The sequence below is a fragment of the Astatotilapia calliptera genome, chromosome 22, assembly GCF_964374335.1.
Source record: "Astatotilapia calliptera chromosome 22, fAstCal68.1, whole genome shotgun sequence".
In the NCBI taxonomy this organism is placed as follows: Eukaryota; Metazoa; Chordata; class Actinopteri; order Cichliformes; family Cichlidae; genus Astatotilapia; species Astatotilapia calliptera.
The window spans coordinates 34,906,431-34,928,466 of NC_137442.1; the positions used below are offsets into that span (position 1 = coordinate 34,906,431).

Sequence of the window (22,036 nt, forward strand, 5' to 3'; positions counted from 1 at the left end):
GTTGCTGGCAAAGAGAGTTTGCATTGAACAGTTAGATTTCGCCCATCCCTTTAAATATGAAGTGGTGTTGGAATTTCCAAGTAAGAAATGCATTCTTGCCCGTGCCCTACTGGCTCTGTTGTGCTGGCTTCGGGTCCATTGTGCAGCAAACTCCACCAGCATTAGCAGGACGCTTACATTAGAACCTCTTATTCCATGTTTGTTTGGGTTTCCAGCAATGCGTGGAATTACCAAAATTACAGAGTGGAGGGAGAGGGGATAGCCTAACATATGAAACAGAAAAAGACTGCCATGTAATTTATTTCAACAAAGTAACTGGATTCGACTACCATTCCTCGGAGTTTCTCCTGTTTGGCTACAGCAGGCAATGAGGTGTGTTCAGGGTGCCTCTGTTAATTTGAGTTTCAATGAAAGTGCCATAAATAGGCATATACCTTTGTTTGTTTGGGTTCACTGTGATAAGAGTGTTATTGTAAACATGTTGCTGATTGTAATTGTTTTGTTTGGGTAGTTCTCACGACGATGATGATGACAACGCTGAGTGATCTTGTCGCTGAATGTTGAATAAATCATCTGTAAACAAGAACTTGTCCACATGGTGGTTGACGGGAGCTACAGGTACATGTATTCTGTTACTCCCCAACACTGCTCATCCCTCCCCTGGAGAGAAGGGAATTTCCCAGTAGCACTTAGTCAAACACAGTGTCCAGGAAAAACTAGCAGTGCCTAACCAGTCCAGGAGCTCGTCGACCTGAGGTATGAGGTGAGCGTCAAACTGTGACACATCAGTTACTTTTCCATAGTCCACATAGAACCATACTGACCCATCTTTGTTTACCACAAGAACTATGGGGCTACACCAAACACTGTGTGATTCATCTATTACTACCATCTCTAGCATATCAGCCAATTCCTTCCTTGCCTGTGTTCAGGCAATATTTTGGGCTGTGACCTCACCCCAGGGCGGATCTCAAAATGGTGCTCTACAAAAGTGGCGCTATCGGGCAGGGGAGAGAACCCATCTGCAAAGCACAGGATGGAGAGGCACAAGGACAACATTAATAGGCCCAGTCAGCCATTGGATTCAGACCAAGAATGTTTTTGCTGTGACGATTCACCACTACATCACTGTACTGCCCTTCTGCAGAGATTCTCAACTGAAATTATTTTTTTGATAAAATGTCTCTTTCTAACAATTTACAAGATGCCAAAAAAGTAGTGATAAAAATACACTTTCAGTTTACTGTTGCCCTTTAAAAATGTCATGCAATACTTGTGTCATCTGATGTACTGATGTACAGTTTGTGTCTCTATCATGAAGGCTGAAAGCTGCAAGAATTTTAATGATATGATCTATTTATTTGTGTATTTATGTATGAATGTGTGTATATATTTACAACACAGGTCTGACCTGATGACCAATGGGGACTTCAACCCACAAAATGACCAATTCCCTAACTTTCCTACTTGGGACTCCAACCCAATTTCACTGTTTTCCTTTTCCTTGGGACTCCAACCCAGTACTGTAACTTACAAACTTCCATTATCATTACTTCAACTGTCAAACCTCATGAGATATTCACCAAAATCAAAACAGACATTTACCAGCAATTTTTACTGATAAGATTTTTAATTTTATCATTTAATTCAGCACACTTCGGATAAAATCAACAGGCCTGTGCCTACCTCTTTTATAAAGGCGCCTGTCCACTCAGTTCAATTGCCAGGTCACGCCTGCCCGTCTGACCACCACGGACCACCGAATTTCTCCGTCTACACCTCCAACTCTCTCCTTCCTCAAACACCGGACGAGCCCCCAAATGTTAAGGGTTCAATATTGAGGACGAGAGTAAAAACAACCATGGTCCAGAAGAGCTTGGTCAAACAATTGATTTTAATGAACACGCGTGGGAGATGAACACTGTACGCAGACAGCATCGATCTCACTCGAACAATAGACAATAAGTTGTTTTTATACCATCAGGGAAATTTATAACGCCCCCTCATGCGTTAAGCAGATACAATATATGCATACGTCAAACCAAAACCACAATGACTTTTAACACAGTTTGAAAAAGCAACATCGCCTCGTCTCCATGCCAGGTGTCTTCCTGTCGCTCCCGGACGCTCGCTTATCATCTGGAACATCAGGCACACATTCTGCAACAAACTGTTCTTTTGCAGGCACAATTTTGCAGTTGCAAGCTTTTACAAAATATTATTTGAACCTTCACCTACCCCTGAGTCTAACTGCTGTGTAAGTGTGTGTATGTGTACGTGTGTGTATGTGTGTGTGTGTGTGTGGCTCGACCTCACACGAATTTTGTCTTATGAGAAGAGAGGCCAATTCTCATGTGTATAATAACCTAACTGAAACTATATCTGTAATATGTTGAATAAATGTTTTAATCAAGAACCACTACTAAAAGCTTAATCAAAAGATTTAAATGAATAAAGGACAATAATGAATAACCTGGTTATTCAAATAGCATCCTCCCAACAGCTCCTCAAAGTAACTTACACTAGTGCTTTAGTTTCACTTTCACAAACACGCTCAAAAGCCTGCAGTTTCGTGTCTACTTTGCACAGAGTGTACTCAGAGTTAGGCCCTTCTTTTATAACCCAACAGAATTAGCACATACACATTTAAGATTATAACAAGCATTCAAAAGCATTTAAGATTATTGATTTAACTCAACAGTTTAAAATGGTTATAACTGCACCTGTAATAAAGGCTAATTGGGTACCAATATGCTTAAACATCTGAATGCAATATCAATATTAATTATTAATGCAATGGTAATGATGATGATTATTAACAATAGCAGCAAAAATTTCTCTAATCCCCACATTACTTATTTGTGGCATACACAATTTCAGGGAGATCTATCAAACAGGTTCCAGAAACCTTTTCATTTCACAATCCAGCAAGGCCAGCAAGGAATGAAAAACAGAAATTGGAAATACGAGCTATTATTTTTCTAAAATCCATGTAATTATATTGGTTATTTCAGGTTTATTTTTACATTGTAGAATTTTAATTGATTCTCAGAAGAAGAGTTTATAAATCAATCTTACATTTAGAGTATCCCTGTTACAGAATTTCTCTGAAAAAAAAAACAGACACAGTGAAAACAAATATTTCATCACAGTAATCACTGTTTCCGGCTTAAGATAAAGGTTTTCTTGTCATGTAGAATTCCATTACTGTCTTCTTTACCAAAACCTTATGGGAAGCAACAATCAACAGTTTGGAGAGGAATTATCATGGCTGTTGTTAAAGAATGGAGATTCAAAGTGATTAATGAAAAGTAATATTTTATGGCAATTAAAATGATTAAAGCTGGAAGGTTTTTTGCTGTTAGTCTGAATTGCACCAGGAATGAGGTGGCAAAGAAGATGAGAAGCAAACTGCATTAGTAAGTTGAGGAGAACTGTATTAAAATGCAAATGTACATCTGTTAATAGTTCTTCAAAAACCAATAATCCCCTACAGTCAGTCATGTGTCAAAATGGTTAATGGAAAAATATCCCAGAGGCACGCAAGGTCCTTTTCCATTCCGCTTTTGATTAAAGCAGAAATTCTCTTCAGGGAAAAGCACAGTTTAGGTCAGGATGGGATTGGCAAAGATGGCTTAATGTGGGCAGGAACCCAAATTCATTGTTCTGAAGCCCCTATTTCACAGAAACGTGTTTCTTCTCAAGGGAGGAACTCTTGTCACGAACATGACACAATACCAGGATTTATATCAGATCTGCAGTCATTACCAGCATTTTTCATACAGCTGAAAAGGACCCAACCTGTTCTAAAAAAAAAACACTGACATGAAATAACGTTATGTATTGATAAATACATAACGGTAAGGATTTTTTTAGTCCGAAGACCAGTAATTTTTTTTTTTTTTGTAATTGTGATTATAAAGCCAGAAAAGTGAAAGTTGTTGGTTTTAAAGATTAGGCAAATAAATAGGCATATTACATAAGTGATATTATATAGTAGCTGTGGAAAATATATTCTGTAAAAGTATATTAGCAAATGTCATATTAATCCAGCAGCTAATAAAACGTGCACAATCATAGGTTATTATTATAAGTGATCTGCTTGTAACAGCATACGTGCCTGCACAGAACAGGATGTGCTCAGGATGTGCTATATACATCATGGGCCCCATAGTGAGAACAACAGGAAACAGCTGGGGTGAGAGACAGTTGAGATAGCTTTCTAAGGGTTATAGAAGATTACCAAAAAAGGAATTATATCTAACTGTCACTAAGTGTGTGTAACTGATGCATGTTATGTTATCTGCCTACTCATGAAGGGGCGTGAACCCTGACATATAAAACTGTGTATCTAAGTGCTTACTCTTTGAGATAGACACGGAAGGTGGTATTATGTACATCTCCACATGCATGTGCTAAATAAATGATTGTTGATTGACTGGACCTGCTCTAAGTATTAGTTGTTTGTTCTCAGCCCAACATCAAAGAATACGGGACATAGCATAGTCAACCTACCTGCATAGTTAAAAAACAATATATTTTAGCATTCATATTATTATAATACATCAATCATATACTTTTTTTTTACTTTGTCTGGATTATAATCACAAAGCCTTAACACAATCAGAACTGCAACTGAACTCAATTTATTGTGTTTGATGGACCGCAATTGTATAAAATAGATCCATACATTAAGCTTCTGTCAAATGTATTGTATTTTGCAATAAATGATGATATTTTCTTTTTGCCTTGTGGGGTACAGTGAGTAAATGTTATTAATTGGTACACTACTATCTCAAAAAAGATTGGCACCTTATCTTGTATTTAGAGAAAAAGGTCCCCAGGGAATGCAAATGTGCGAGTGTCACTGTGAAGCCTCAAGTCTGGAATTTCAAATGTTACCATTTTTTTTCCTTTCTTTCTTTTTTTTCATTAGATATGGACACAATGGCAGAGCTGAGGAGTTGGTAACTAAGGCTGCAGCTCAATACCTTGGATAGCGGAGTATATCCAAGCTTGTGATCAACCAGAGTCCTAGAAAGAGTTATAATCACTCTTAGACTATCACAACTGTTCTTATTGTCTTGGAACAACTGTAAAGACATAATTTTCTTGGGGATTGATAAAGTATTTTGATTCTGATTCTAACAAGGGGAAGTTTTCTTTAGAAGCATTGTTTGAATTTATTCCTAAATTGACTACAACAAAATTATACTAACTGAACATTCTATCTTGTGAGGCAAGTAAAAAAGTAATTTTAAAAAATTGAATACGCTGTTAAGTAGACTGAAAATGGTGACCTCTTACTACAGAGTCCATTTCTTATCTTAAACTAACTGATCAAAAGTGAAGTGGTTAGTTTTCTAGTTTAAAATGCTGACACTGGAGAGAAGGGAAGGCTCTGACAATCCAGACAAATAAAACCAACCAAGACAAATAAATGTAACCAATAGACAGAATTTAGATGTTGACAAAATAAAGAGCAAAACAAGCAAGCACATGACGATACTGTTCTGTATGTTGCATGGCTGCCTTTTCATGTCATCATTAAACTGCAGTTACCAAATGTCAGTGTAATAAAAAAGATCAGACATACAAATTTGCTTTCTTTTGTTGCACTAACATATTTCTCATTTCAAGCGTCTGATAAGATACACAATGTATGTGTAAACAGTGCCAACAACACCATGTACAGTTCTATTCTTTGCCATAAGAGTGTGGTGAGTTCTTGGCTATGAAACTGTAAGAGGGTAATGATTATACTGTTTTCAACAATACAAATCCAGAGATTTATTAGCTCTGAGAATCTTTCTTTTTGTAATTCAGGTATACTAATGCTCTGTGTACATAGACTGTGGTTGTATATACTGTGATTCCTGCTTCGCAGTTGGTATGACATGTGCTTATGTGCTTTATTAATAGTCAGAATTAATGAAAATAAAATCAGGAAATGTAACTAATCCCCACAGGGAAAATTCCTTTTTACCATGGGTCAAAATAAATTATATATAACCTAAAATGTAATAAAAGAATTTAAAACAACTAACAAATATTTTATGGTATCAAATGCAAAGAAAAACGGAGTAGAAAATGGCTCTCAAAGGAAAGCTGGGGCTCAGGAATTAGCATGAATTGTGTGTTTATGGAAAGGTCAAATGTCAGTGAGCGAGATAGTGTCCTAAATTGCCCCAGGATATAGTTACAGAGTGCTTAACGGACATAGAATAAATGGTTATGTGAATGTGTGGGTGAATAAGGATTATGATAGAAAGAGCTTTGAATTTGTATATAAGTACCTGTACATTTACAATAAAGTAACAGTAGCATAGTACCACAGAAACTGAAAGACGTAACAACCTAACAACAAAAATGGAAGCACAGCTAGTAATTTTTCTTTTAAATAATTTTAAAAGAAAAACAAGGTGTTGCATGACAAAACTGAAGTAGTGGCAAACTTGTGAGATATAAGAGTGACTTATGACGATCACTTTAGGTGCATTTGTATGTAAGAGATCAGGCCATTAGGTGGGTTTTTAGTTTTATTTTTTTAAAGGCCTCCATATCATTATAATGCCTGTTAATTCTGAGAACAATTATAACAATTGTATTAAACAGCTTATACTGTTTTTTTTTTTTCCTTAAGCAATTGTGCTTCATTAAAAAACTGATTAGTGTCTAGTGTCAGTTGGAATTAAGAAGTTCTGCTTTTTTATATATTTGCTTCTACACTGATGGTATTTCGTTTATACTCTCCCTTGCTTGTTAAAACTGAGGATTGAGGGTAAAGTTTTGGGAGGCAGCTTCTTAATGAGGACAGCTATAAAAGTACCCCACAGACCTCCAATGAAAACACAAACCTGGCATCCACTTTAATTACTGATAAATTGTGAGCCAGCAAAAGGCAATGGATTTCCCTTCCCTAGAGGCTCTAATCTGTTTAAAGCTGAGTACTGATCCTAACTGCCGAGTTGGAGGATTTGATAGCAGGTGCCACTGTGAAGTCCCACAACAGACGCTATCAGTCTTGCATCCCAATCTCCACATCTCCCGGGGACTGAATTACAAGCTTGCCTCTGTGTGTCCAAATTTCTGCCATGTCTGATCATTCAAATCTGCTTGATCACACATGGCACTAGATTAATTATAGTCAGGCACGCTGCTTATGTGTTCTTATGTTGTCCCTGTTAGTGTGAAGGAAATGTCGAGACAGACTGTTTACACATGCACTGTTTGTACACTGCACAAATGTGAAAATCCAAAGCTGTTTAATTTAGCACAGTGCACACTAAGTGCTTAATCAGTCATTTCTTTAGCCTCAGGAAAAACACAATATTGTATACTGCTCAAAAAAATATTAGTAAACCCATAAAGATAATTAATTGCTACTAAAGATTATTACCGTTAACTACTTCATTGCATTATAATACATAAAAACTGTCTTATTGCAGAGTGTCACGCTAAAGTGTAATAAGAATCTCTGCAGTTTCTTGTTACATTTTAACATGATAATCTCTGTAGTTTCCATTTTAATGTCAAATTCATAACAAATTATCTGCATTCGCTGATTGTGACACATTTGTCACACATTCTAGAAAACTGTCAGTATAACCTGTCATTCAGTATAATCTGGTTTCTGTTTTCAGATCTACATCCACCAACTAACTCTATTATAACAGATATGTATCATATGTATGTCGATAATTTACAGTCTGTCAGGGTCTCTGGGTCTTGGAACCAGGACAATGCATTTCTGTAAGGTTTTGTGATTCTTCATTTTTATATTAACATTTTGTAGGTTTCCTTTAAATTATATTCTATTCATTGTCAATTTATATTCAACTTAATCAAGGTTTTGGAATATTTAATTATCATTTGTGCCCTGTCTCTGTGGCTGTCCCCTTGGATACAGCAGCTGTCCCAGCAACGCAGCCCAGATAAACATAGGTTCTCTCCATCACTCTACACCAACCAAGCAAAATCCAATGCTGAGTGAGAAGGACTTGTTGCCTCCTGCTCTCTTCAAGTCTGGGGGAAAAAAAAGACTATGCTGTGCCACAAAATCTGTAGAGACTAAGAATGATAGTTTTATTCCTGAGATGGCTGATTATAACAAATTCTCTTCTGTCTCCATGCCAGACTTTGTTTTCAGTTTCTGAACCGGCCACTACTTGTTTAATTTCCAAGCCTGATAATAGGCCCTTTTCTGGGAGGCAGTGGGGGGTAGAGCTTACAACCCAGCGCGGCGGTGTGGGAAGCCAGATCGGGCGCCCCACTTCCAGCTCTCCTCTCTGCTCTCTCCTATCTTGTCCCTTTTGTCTTACTCCTCTCTATCATAAGAGAGAAGGCTCCAGGCATCATAAGGCTACATAAATGTTAAAGATGTAAGTATTATTTCTCAGTTGCAGTGAATAGATAGAAGAAAATAAACTATAGAAACTAAACAGAAGAAAGAGAAATAATAATTTAACATAAACCAGTGACACACTCCGGGGCCTGATCAACCCTGGCAAGGCCTCCTTGGATGAGGGTGTATAGTGATAATGGCCAAAACACCCAATGAATCCATTGGGCGTTTAACCGGAGCCTGAGCCTGTGGGTCCCACATCTGATCTGAACCAGCACCTGAGCATCCAGTGACAGTGGGTCTTGCTCCACTTGAGCCAGAGGAAAAACTGGAATTGCCATCAAGATCAGCCATCAGCCATGCTACCAGAGGTATTCCATCACTTCCATCGACGTTCTTTCGTCAACGGCCTCTGACAAAGGGTTGCTGTTGCCATCACTGGCCACCTACCAAGTGATCACAAACCTGTGAACCTGCTCCCTCACCTTCACAGGCTTCCTTGAGATTTGCACCAATGGACTCCCGGTCGGCCTTCAGAGTTGCACCATCTGTGCCGCTGATCTCCAGAGTCCTGCATTTGGGACTCACGCAGCAGCCATGACATAGTCCTATTAGTTATTCTAGAGGTGTTTAATATATGTGTGACCAAACCTCAATAAGCACACACATATGTATTTATGAGATACCACCAATTCATTTAAAATTACATTTTTTGTGCCTCTCACTGTTGCTCATGTTTTAGGCAACAAATCTTGTGTTAGATGGGGTAGGACTCATCACACAGATATCCAAGATAATGGAGAAATATATAACATCTCCTTAATATCGTGAAAGCTTGAATTTTGAGTGAAACCTGAGTCTTTTCCTGTACTTTGTTGCAGTTCAGTTTATTATAATAAATTTTCCTTTGCCATTGTAGCCCATTGTCCTACAAAGATGGGTATGATGGTTTGCCACAAACCTTGAACAAATCATTACTGATTTAATTAACTCACACATACCAGAATTCAATTGATAAAATTTCTGATTTCTTTAATCCATCTTCATCCCCAAACCTTCCCCCAACCCAGTAAAGAAAATTTAAGTCAATACTTTTATTATATTTAGTCAGTTCTAAATCTTCTGTACATGATTTCTGTTTTCATGACATTCACACCTAGGGCTGCAACATCATTTTCTGTGTTAGAGGAACCAAGAACAAGCATAAATGGACTTTCAAGAGGACTTAGCAGAGGTGGTCAAAAACACAGCTCATGGGGCATATACAGAAGCAGCATAATTTGGATAAACTATGTACAATACAAACCATTCATACAAATTAAGCTCTAATATATAGAATTCAATACATTACATTTGCTATATTAATTGACAATGAACAAGTCTTATCCCCAAGAACCCACTGATCAGTCAGTTAATCCGGAATTTTGTCAGTTCAAAATATAGGCCAGTCATCTAACTGACTCAGTAGCTGGTTAAGTTCGTTATCGCAAAAAGCTCTCTGATGATGACCGAGGACTGATCATCTTACACTATCTGAAAGTCTGTTGTTAACAGGTTTTCTCAACTGACTGTAGAAGAAGCCAGCCTGGTAACCTCACTTATTAAACTACCTCACATTTCTAACAGCATCACACTCACATTTGAATCTTTGTTGTCATCCTCAGCCTCTTTTTCTAATAACATTTGAAGGATAGTTTTCATTCTTTTTAAACAAGGAGCTAATTTTTTTTCCATTATTCAGAATAAAACGCAGAGTGAAACTGGTACAGCAGGGGCAAACAGTCCATATACTATCAAGAGTTAATACACTGTATATTGAAATATGCTAAAAGAAAACAAGGTTATTAACATTCAGTTGGACTACAAGTGTGATGTAAAAATAACAACAAGAAAGAGCAGAGTTCAATAATGAACAATTCATACTAGTACTAACCCAAGATGACCCAAAGGCCATTGCTTTCGACAAAATTCAGCTGGAATAAATCATAATTAAGGGATAAAATTCTAACTGGTAATCCAAGGTTACTTTTAAGCAGTTTACAATTAGCACATTTTGTAAGAATTGAAAGTTGCTCTTTGCTCTTTCAGAAGATTGAACAGGGGAATCATTTGGGGAATCATTTGGGCATAGTTGACACTCTGATATGGACATGTTAAGGGACAGAAGGGCTAACATACAAATGTCTCTGGCCTGGATAGAAGTCCTAGTCTGTTCTCCACTCGACCACTATGTAGTTTGTGAGTGTATGGAAATGTCAGCCAGAGGGAAAGTAGGGAGTGTCACTGTGGTAGTTGTAGTCTGGACACACTTTCTGCACCAGTTTGTAGTCGGTGCTGTAGAAGGAAATGAAGATGCAGATGACTTTGAATGGTTTGGAGCAAAGCCAGGAGACATGGCTCTGAGTTTGCTCTTGGTAGCATGTCTTGGATGGGTCAAAGTTGCAGAGTGTGTTCTTGGCACCCTTCTCAACCTTCTCATATTCTATGCGACAGTTGAAGGACTTTGAGTCCTTGGCATCAATGACGGACTGCTGTGCTGCCACATCAAACTCAACTATCTTTGTTGGAGGGACCAAGCTAACAGACACATTGCCCTGCCCTGTGGAGTTGTGGCGAAAGTAGACACTGAAGGTGCCATTTCCATGATCTACAATCTTACCAGTGATTAGCAGGTTAAGTTTAACTGTCTTAATGTTTGAATGGAAGTCCCCCCAGCCAAACATCTTCTTAAACTTTCCTGTCTTGACCATAGGCCGCCGTTTAGCCCGTGGTCGTGAGTCCTGCAGGTCCGTGGAATTTCTCAGCCAATCCCAAAGATCCTGCTCCAAATAGGGCTCTGGAGTGTCATAGTGAAGATCCAAAGCTGTGCTGTTCTCCTTGCCTTGTAGAGTCTGTGATAGCAGCCTACTGATGGACATTTCCTTATTACTTTGTGTCCATATATGCTTAAGTGTGGATTTCAGATTTCCTGATTTGACAATGTCTGACTTTGAAGGATGAGCACTTGTAACCTGGGGAAGAGAGTAAAAAACATCTATTAGCTGAGAGTTTACATCAATATGAGGATGCTACGTTAGGATCTAGATATCTATGAAATGAGCAAATTGCAAATGAGAAAACATTCCTTTCACCAGGTGCATATCTACACCAGTTAGTCACAACGTTAAAAGTTTGAAAATTGAAAACGTGAAGAAAATATTCAAATTTAATGTTTTGTATTAAAACCTTGGACCCTGGTATTAATGTGGATGTTACTTTGACACATACCATCCAGAGAGTCCATACGCATCATAACACAACACCCAGAGGATCTTCTACCACACAACACCCTGTCCCTGCACCTTGGTCCTGGCTTGTAATGCCTGATGTGTCAGCGAGCTGTTCTGGCAGTACTCAGGGGATATACAAAATATTTGGCAGGATGTTTTAATTTTATGGCTGATCGATCTTCATGGTACTGTATGGAATGACATGCAGTGTTTACATGGAAGGTTTTGATGCATGCTCCATCATGTGGGTAAGGAAATCCCCAAAAAATTGTTTCTGTTCCCCTGGATAAACTGTACATTTGCTTAATGACTGAAAATGGCACCACTGATTAACAGAGGACTGTGGGGTCAGTTTCATGATCATATGCAAATTGTCATGGCTATTGATCAATGACCAAGAATACCATTCACATAGAGTTGGCGAATGGCTGCAGTCACAGCATTGTAAGATCCTTACAGACCAGGGAAGCAGAAGAACATCATATGAAAAAGGCTATGAGTAAATGTGGTTATCCCAGCTGGACATTTGTCAAAACTGGTAAGACACCTAAGGGTGCTCCAAGCGATCCAGGAGAGAAGGTCAACGGCTGCCCAGCCAAAACCCTTTATTGATCGCTTATGTGTCTGGTGTATCAGAACAGCTGAGATGCAGTTTCTCTAAACACAGCGTCTCTATAGATTTGAAACCCCCCAAAAACCCAGTGTAAAGTTCACCACAAGGATTGTGTCCCACTGGCAAATACTTTCTATGCCTCCTGTTTTTTAAAATGTGCAAAATGATGTTTCTTGAGGCAACTTTTTACAACTTGGCACTGTTAAAAAACAAATAAACAAACAAAAAAATCCTAAATTGTCAAACCTAAAAGTAGGCTACACATTTCATTTTTTACACCCGTGACACAACAGCCTATAGATAAAGCGTGGATGCTACATGCATATGTATTCTCATCATCACACAAAACCATCTAGAAGGTTTTACACACACTGTTAAAATAAGAATGCATCTGCACCGTAAAGATGTCCTCGACTGCCAGAAGGATGGAGATTTAAATCTGTATTATATATTAATTTTAAAGTAAACATCTAGCAATCCTTTTTTTATATGATTTATCTTTTGTTTTTGACAAATGTGAGTAATTTTTCTTCCCTTTCAAGCCTTTCCATGACTGACATGTACTATATACAGAGATCACATCTAACATAGTACTAAATAAATTACACTGAGAAATTGAGGTACAAAGTCTGTCTTTAATCAGCCAAGTCACTCCGGGTAAATAATGTGGTGATCCTCTCTCTTCTCTAATGACTTGAGGTTGACATTTGTATATTTTATTAAAACTGTTTTGTAGATTGTGGTACTGATGTTACATTTGCCAAATTGTAACACCAAATTCATTAAAAACTGACAATGAAAACACTGTTCAACCCTTCTGCTTTAAAATGAGCTGTCATACTAGAACCCACTTGTGTATGTAAGTGTGCTTATGATTAAAGTGACACTTTTTTTCAAATGGAAGAAACTTTTATTCCATCCATCCATTTTCTTGACCACATATCCAATTAAAGCCACAGGAAGACTGGACAGGGTGACAGCTAGGGCTGGGTATCGTCACTGATTCCTATAACTGATTCGATTCCGATTCACAAGATCCCGATTTGATTGGATTCGATTTTGCATTAGAACCCTGCAGTAGATCAAAAACTGAAGAAAGGTTTTATTAGAGACATAGCTTTTGTAATTTGGTATAATTTGTAAAAGTTTAAATTACACTGCACACAACGGTAGACTGGTGCGTAATAAGCAAGCAAATAATGCAGAGAACAGATTTTATTTATGCTTGTTCAGTGAATTTTGGTCAGAGGGTGATGAAAACTGCAGCTTCAGAATCTGTGAGATGTTGGCTTTTGCAAACATGCTGTCGGCGAACAGGGAGATCTGCACTATAGCAAGTTTAGATTCATCCAGCTACCCCAACATAAATGTGAACCATGGAGAATGCTAGAGTACCCACAGTGAACCTATGGGGACAGAAATAATATGCAAGTTGCACACAGGAAGTCTGTATTTATTTAATTTTTTTAAACTTATATTCTTTGTTGAAAATCAAACATTTTAAAATGTAGAACACATTTCACAAGTTGATATAGTATTCATTCAATTCAACTCTCTTTAACGCAATAACAATTTAATTGAATTTTATTTAATTAATGCCAAATCAAAGCAACAGTCACTTCATGGTGCTTTATGCTGTAAGGTAAAGACCCCACAAAATAAGTAGTAAGTAATTAATAAATAATATTCAGGACCTTGCTATTGAAGAAAGTTATGGTTATGCCAATAATGTTTGTTTAAAATCCTACAATGTGGCTGAATTAAAGCAATTCTGCAACGATTTGGCCAAAATTCCTCCACAGCAATGCAAAAGCTTCATTATCAACGATCACAATCACAATCATCTTCTTCATCAAGCAGTTGATTGTAGTTTTAGCTTCAAAGTGTTGGATAACCAATGGTTAAGTTTAGGGAACAGTTACATTTGACATAGGGCCAGGTAGGTTTGGAAGGTTTTTTCCACTCAATTAGTGAAATCATGAATTAAAAACCAGAGGTTTGTATTTACTTCAGATTTCAGGTTTGTTTGATGATCTGAAACATGTAAGTTTGACAAATATGCAAACATTAAAAATAAATAAGTGCCCAGAAAATATCCTGAAGAGTTTAGATACTTTTACAGAAAGGTATCTTAGTGTAAATGTGCATGTTGTTTAATTGTAACCCTAATGTTACCTTGAATTAACGGCAGTTAAAAAAAGCAATGATCATCATTGAATTCTTATAAGATACAAAAATAATAGTCATTAATTAATTTTTACCAACAAAAAATGAATAGTTAATGCAAACTTAAAAACATGAAGAGATCGTCCTCCTCTCTTTGTTTGTTTTTTTCTGCCTGCTTACAAGATGAAAATTGTTGCGTATCATACCAAATTGAAAATAATCAAGATAAAAGCAAAGCTTGGAATAAAAAGAGACCCAAAAAGTCCTAGCTTTGAAAAGACATTCATTGTTTCCAGATCTAACTTAGTAAATCCTGCTCTTGCTCTTGACGAAGGCGGTCACACTTTTCTCCTCTCCTCCTCCTCCTCTCCCTTAGCTTCCCTGCTTAGCTTCTTATGTCCTTGTCTAGTCTTGTGTTTTTTGTATTACTTTTCCCTGGAACACTCTCTCACAGTCTGTTCTCTAAAACCTAAAAGAGGAATTATGGATTGGATCAACTGGTCCCTAAATGCAATTGACACCCCTTTCTCAATGAGAAGTTTGGGCTCGGGTGAGCCTGAGTGCTGAAGATATCTACCTATTCGGAACCATGATAACAGGGTTCTGGCTGATCGGAGCTGGCTTGGCCCTGACTTATCGAAGAATTTAGAAAGCGGAACCGGCTGTTCAAACCCCCACAAGGCTGCCCACTGGGATTGAAACAATGGGAGAGGCGTGAGTTTCTCAAAATGGGCTCATTGAGTGCAGCACGGATAAGATCTTGGAGAGGCTACGGCTGCTGTGAATACTCAGAATAAGATCTCTGACTGCAGACTGGATTACATCTCGGAAGGGCTCGCTCAGAATAACATCTCTGGGTGCAAATTGGATGACATCTCGGGGAGGCACACTGTCGTGAGTTCTCAGAATCGGCTCCTCGAGCACAAGAAATGACAACATCACAGAACGCTAGTATGGCGAAGCTCACGGCTCTCCAACGGGAGATTGAGAGACCAGTGTTGGACTGTAGAACTGCTTTGAAATTCATATGAGCTGTTCGCACTAAAGTAAAAAGCACCATCACTTCATGCGGATACCCTTTCGGCGCCAGCTGCGGTCTCAAGGCTGGAGCTGAACAACAACACCCTGATAACGACTGTGTTTAGTCTGTTCCTTCCCATTCCATGCAAGGCCACCTGGGTTGGCTGGAAAACTGTTTACTTAGCCTAGCAGGGCGAAGGACACTGTCTCAGCTGAACTCTGGACACACACACACATACATATACACTGATATGCACACACTCATCCCCCCTCCCTTTCCAAACGCCTTCGACGCTTATTCCCTTCCGATGCTGACGGTGGATCAAGGAGACCAGTGCACGCAGCCCCGGATGTACTGTCTAATTCGGCTGTCTCTCACCCTTTACCCACCCCTGTTGCTTGTCATGTGTTTCTTTGGTGTATTAAGAGTTTTTTCATGTGCAGAGGTGTTTTTTTCTGTTCTCAAACTGATCTCCCTGTTGGAGCTCAGTCTGGGGGGAGTTATTTTTTCTCCTTATCTTTCCTCCAAATTTTTCATTGTTATACCTCTCTGACCTGTCTTCCCCATGTGATGTTTTGTGTAATGTATGTATGGTCGGAGGGTAAGATGGCGCCGCCATTGCGTACAATAGGTCAGCAGCCTTATGAAATTTCCCTTTGTGGGACTAATAAAGGTATATCAAATCAAATCTAAATACCATCTCACCAGGGGCGATTTTAGCCCAATGAATCAAAATTAATCAAAGAGTTCTCACTTTTTTGACAATATTTGCTGTTTGTGTAAACACTACTAAAAATATAAAAAACATACAGTACTTAATTGAGACATAACATTTTAACAACAAAAGCATAGATACCCCCCTCCCAAAATGGTTTGTTCCAGCTCGCCTCTCCCCTACTCTGGCTCTAGCGCCATTTCTGCCAGAGCGATGGTAAATGGTAAATGGCCTGTATTTGTATAGCGCTTTAGTCATATGGACCCCAAAGCGCTTTACACTACATGCAGTCATCCACCCATTCACACACTGGTGATGTCAAGCTACATTGTAGCCACAGCTGCCCTGTGTGCAGCCTTAATGGCAAAGTTCAGAAAAGAGTATCTAAGCTTAAGAAATTAAATATGTTGTAATTAAAACCCTTGAGCATTATAATAATTATAATAATAATAAGCTGGCCAAAGGAGAAGATGGAAGCCCCTGACATCAAGACAAGGAAACTCCTGACTATACATAGAGGGTTTCACCCCAAGTCCAGCACCCTGAGACTGTACGCTAAGTGGAAGGAAGGAGGCTGGGGACTGGTGAGTGTCAGAACCACAGACCAGGATGACACAATGAACACTCTCGAGTACATCAGGAAGAATGCCAGAACTGATTGTGTACTTAGTGAATGCCTCAGGTAGCAGAAGCCCAAGAAAGAGGGCAAGAGGAAGAACCATCACTAAAGGACAGGCCCGGTACTGTGTATATATCCAGTAGATAGAGGAAGCAGCTGACATCTAGAAATCCTACCAGTGGTTTGACTAGGTTGGTCTGAAAGACAGCACAGAGGCACTAATCATGGCAGCACAGGAACAAGCTCTGAGCACAAGATCCATAGAGGCTGGGGTCTATCACACCAGGCAAGAACCCAGGTACAGGATGTGTAAAGATTCCTAAGACGCTAGCAGGCAGGGCATACATGGAACGCTAGAACCAAGTGGCATAGTATACAGAAACATCTGTGTGAGTATGGAAATACCGAGGGCAAAATAGGGAAAGCTCCCTAGGGCGGTCGAGAATGACTGAGGCTAAGACCCTGTTGGACTTACAGATACAGAGGGGCGCAAGAGGGAATTTTTTTTAATATATGTAACATTTTGTATGTGAAGTGGATGTTGTGTGATTACAAGAATTGTCAAAAACAAACAAACAAACAAACATATTTTATTAATATTCAGAGATGGGCAGTAACGTGTTACAATTACTGTATTGCTGTAATCTGATTACTTTTTTCAAGTAACGAGTAAACTAAGGGATTACGATTGCAAAAAAAAGTAATTCGATTACACTTACTTTCCCCTTAAGCACGCTGCATTACTGCGTTACTAAACTGTGATTTTGTTTGAGAGAGTGTCTCATGACAATGACGCAAGCGTGTGCGACGGCTGTGGAAGCACGTATGTAAATCAACAATAGAAAACATGGAGCGAGGGATGGAGTACGATCGTGCATCATTTAATACTTGGAAATACCGACATTACTTTGAATTTGACTTTTTCAAAAGCGACAAAAACATAAGCATACGTTGTACACTCTGCATAGGAAGAAAACTTCCACATCAAAAAATTCCGCTTCCAACTTGAGCAAGCACCTAGCACAAGAATGTTAAATTGACAGAAAACCCCCAGGATCCCCCCACTGAAATGACTGCTGTGGCTCAGATGGACCCACTCCTGCTAAACAGATTAAACTAGACATAAGAGCGACAGGACTTAGTGCCGCTGAACTGAAGAAGCTCGTCGCTGCCTATATCGTCGAGAACATGTTGCCTATTTCCACTGTAGACTCTGAATCATTCCGAAGCATTGTAGGAAAAATACCAACTAAAAGTGGTGTCAAGCTGCCCCAGAGAAAGTCATTTGTAGGATACCTTGAGAGAGAATATGACAAAATGAACTCTACAGGCCGATCTCAAATCTCCCGTTTTTAAGTAAGATCATTGAAAAAGCAGTTTCTCAACAGCTCAGTTACTTCTTAAAACAGAATAATTGCTACGATGCCTTCCAGTCAGGTTTTAGACAGAACCACAGCACTGAAACCGCTCTGACCAAAGTGTTTAATGACATATGTCTGAATACAGACAGTGGAAAAATGTCAGTCCTAGTTTTACTGGATCTCAGTGCAGCATTTGATACAGTTGACCACAACATATTACTCAAACGACTGGAGAACTGGACAGGTCTTTCAGGAACTGTACTAAACTGGTTCAAAACATACGTAGAAAACAGGAAATACTTTGTATCAATAGGTAACTTCACATCTGAGCAGACAAGTATCACATGTGGAGTTCCCCAAGGTTCCATCTTGGGACCCCTTCTGTTTAACATCTACATGCTCCCACTGGCACAGATTATAAACAACAACAAAATAAACTATCACAGCTATGCAGATGACACACAAATATATATCACAATGTCACCAGGAGACCGAGGCCCTGTACAGGCTCTTGGTAAATGCATTGAGGAAATCAATGACTGGTTGTGCCACAATTTTCTCCAGCTAAACAAAAACAAAACTGAGGTAATAGTCTTTGGCGCCAAAGAAAAACGATTACAGGTCACCAGAGAACTTCAATCTATACATCTAAAAACCACAAACCAGGCGAGAAATTTGGGTGTAGTGATGGATGCAGACCTAAACTTAGAAAAAGACATTAAGACAATAACAAAGTCAGCTTACTATCACCTCAAGAATATATCAAGGATAAAAGATCTGATGTCTCAACAGGACCTGGAAAAACTAGTCCATGCATTCATCTTTAGTAGGCTTGATTACTGTAACAGCATCTTTACAGGTCTACCTAAAAAATCAGTCAGACAACTACAGCTCATTCAGAACTCTGCTGCTCGAGTCCTCACTAAGACCAAAAAAGTGGACCACATCAGTCCAGCTCTGAGGTCCTTACACTGGCTGCCTGTCCGTCAGAGGATAGACTTTAAAGTTCTGATGCTGGCCTATGAAGCTCTGAATGGTTTAGGACCAAAATACATCAATGACCTCCTGACCCAATATGAACCATCCAGATCCCTCAGGTCATCTGGATCCGGTCTTTTATCAGTTCCCAGAGTCAGAACCAGACACGGAGAAGCTGCATTCAGCTTTTATGCTCCTTATATCTGGAACAAACTCCCAGAAAGCCTCAGATCAGCTGAAACACTCAGTTTATTTAAATCCAGGTTGAAGACTCACCTGTTCTCAGCTGCATTTGAATAAAGCACCAAATCCACACTTTAAGCTTAAATTTCAAAACTTACATTTAACTACTGATTTTATCTACTGTTCTGATTTTATCTGTTTTGATTTTATATACTGTTGTTTGTTTGTTTGTTAATTAGTTAGTTAGTTTATTTGCTTGTTTTATTCAATTTTAAATCATGCTTTTTATTTGTTCTTGTTTCTAATGTCTCTGTAAAGCACTTTGAATCACCTTGTTGTTGAATTGTGCTATACAAATAAACTTGCCTTGCCTTGCCTTGCCTTGCCTCTAACTTAAAGGCTACACTCGAAGAGGCAGAGTTTGTTTCCACTACTGCTGACATCTGGACGGTAAATAATAAAAGCTTTATGGGTGTAACAGTTCACTGGATTAATTCCACATTACAATGCAACAAGGCCGCCCTAGCATGCAAGAGAATTAAAGGCAGCCATATCTATGATGTAATCGGAGCAGAGATTGAAGAAATCCATTCATCATATGGACTACAAGACAAAGTTGTTGCCACTGTAATGGATAATGCATCTAATTTTCCTAAAGCATTCAGAGTATATCAGCCCTGTCATTTGGAGTCTGAATCTGAAAATGAAGAAGGTGATGACGAGGAACCGACCTTTACTGATGTCATAGAAGCTCTTTCAACCACATCTGGTGATGCACAGTTTAGCCTCCCTCAACACTACAGATGTGCATCGCACACAATTAACTTGATTTCAACAAGCGATGTTGACAAACATCTAAATTCCTGTGCAGACACCAAGGCTGCATATAGGAGTAGCATTGCAAAATGTTCTGCTCTTTGGACTAAAGGAAGTCGATCAACATTAGCCTCTGAACAGGTGGAGGAAGTCAGCCAGAGGAAACCTAATGGTACTGACATCCACAAGGTGGAATTACCTGTATGAGGCCATTTCTAGAATCATCACAATTCCCTTAAATGAACTTAATCCCCTCTGTGTAAAACTGGGAATCAAGTGCCTTAATGAAAGGGAGTACCAGTTCTTGAAAGAGTACTGTGCTGTGATGAAGCCCCTGACAGTGGCTCTGGACATCTTACAAAGGGATGAGTGCACCTATGGGGCTTTACTACCAACACTCACAAGCCTGATGTCAAAGACGCTTGCCCTGAAAGATGACCTCTCTAGATGACCTCTCTAGAAAGACCTCTGTAAAGGTAAGATTATTATTGGATAATTGCTTTGGGTGGATTTGTTAAACTTATTATACGCTTCACAGTGGGTGGATGTTATACGTAGTTTTAAGCAGCGTGTACAATTATTAAAATGATAGAATAAAAGACCAAGTATTCACCCCTTGTTAAATATCAGGGATATTGATCATCATTGATTATGAATATTAATCATAATATCAACAAAACCAAAATTAAATCTCATACAGTATTGATAATAGAAAATATAGATGGTTTAGGGCAGTAAAGCCCACAAAATAATGACAATAGGTAATTATATAGTAAAATAATTTTATTCTTAGATGCATCATATTGTATGTTACAGGCCCTCAAGACTTGATGCTGTTCTGGACAGCCAAGAAGGACTTCTCGCAGCGGCCACTTGTCCCAAGTTTAAACTTTGTTGGTTGAGAGATGAGTGTAGGAGAGTATGTGAAGGAGCTCCTGATAACAGAGTGTCGTAAAGCTGCTCCTGCAACTGACAACACTAATGTGTCCCAAATGCCAGCCAGCCAAATGCTTTTTCTCAGCAGAAAAAGAAGTAACCGACTATTTAAGGTCAGACTATGAGCTTGAGATTCTGAATCAGTTTCCAAATCTCAAAAAGATGTACATGAAATACAACAGGCCAACTCCATCCAGTGCACCAGTGGAACGGCTGTTCAGTTTAGGTGGATTGGTGCTTTCCCCAAAAGGAACAGACTGTCTGATAGAAGGTTTGAGAAGCTTCTGCTGATGCGATATAACCACTGTTTCAGTCCAAAAGAAAACAATAAAACATCGGTCTTTTTCAGGGTTGCCACAAAATGAGACTGGATTAACAGCCTATATGTAGCATGCAATAGCATTTTCTGTTTTGGTAATCTCATTATTACTCCTCTCTGCACTTTACCAACTGTTAAAAGATGTTATTGTTAATTTTATTTATTTTATTTCTTTATTTTTTTTGTTGTATTTATGTGAAAGGATGTGTGTGTATACACAAAAAATAATTTTATGTTATATACTGGAATATGCAGAAATACAGTTTAAGCCTTTATTTTCTTAAAATATGGTGTAATGTGCAGAAATATGTTTAAATGTTAAGCAAATTTATTAAAGTCAAAGATTGTTGAATTTAATTTTTTTTTTTGGACGCAATGTTTATTAAGTTAAGATTAAAAGTAATAAACTAATTTTTAAAAAGACACTTTTCAATTTGATTCACTTTTATATGTTGGATTATGCAAAAAAATAGAATTGGGCCAAAAGGTCTATTGGTTTGTGACGCATTCAGGTTGTGTATCATGTTTTTGAAAAGTGACTAAGTAACTAAGTAACTAATTACTTTTGAAAATAAGTTGCCCCAGTATAATGTGAATTACCCATAATTTCCTTTTTGACAAAGAATATAGTTAGGGTTGGATCAGGTGTCACTGAATTCCCCCTTAGTTACACTGTAATAGGTCAAGGTAGCTGGG

The 22,036-nt window shown here is 38.5% G+C and overlaps 1 protein-coding gene across 1 annotated transcript in view; it reads right to left on the bottom strand.

Moving 5' to 3' along the window:
• Window positions 1–10,450: 10,450 nt before the first annotated feature.
• Window positions 10,451–22,036, bottom strand: part of nxph1 (neurexophilin 1) — a 73,313-nt gene continuing 61,727 nt past the window's right edge. Inside the window, exon 2 of the mRNA XM_026155972.2 lies at window positions 10,451–11,355. Within this exon, the coding sequence (XP_026011757.1) occupies window positions 10,600–11,355 (756 nt within the window). The 3' untranslated portion in view covers window positions 10,451–10,599. The remainder of the gene's footprint in view (window positions 11,356–22,036) is intronic.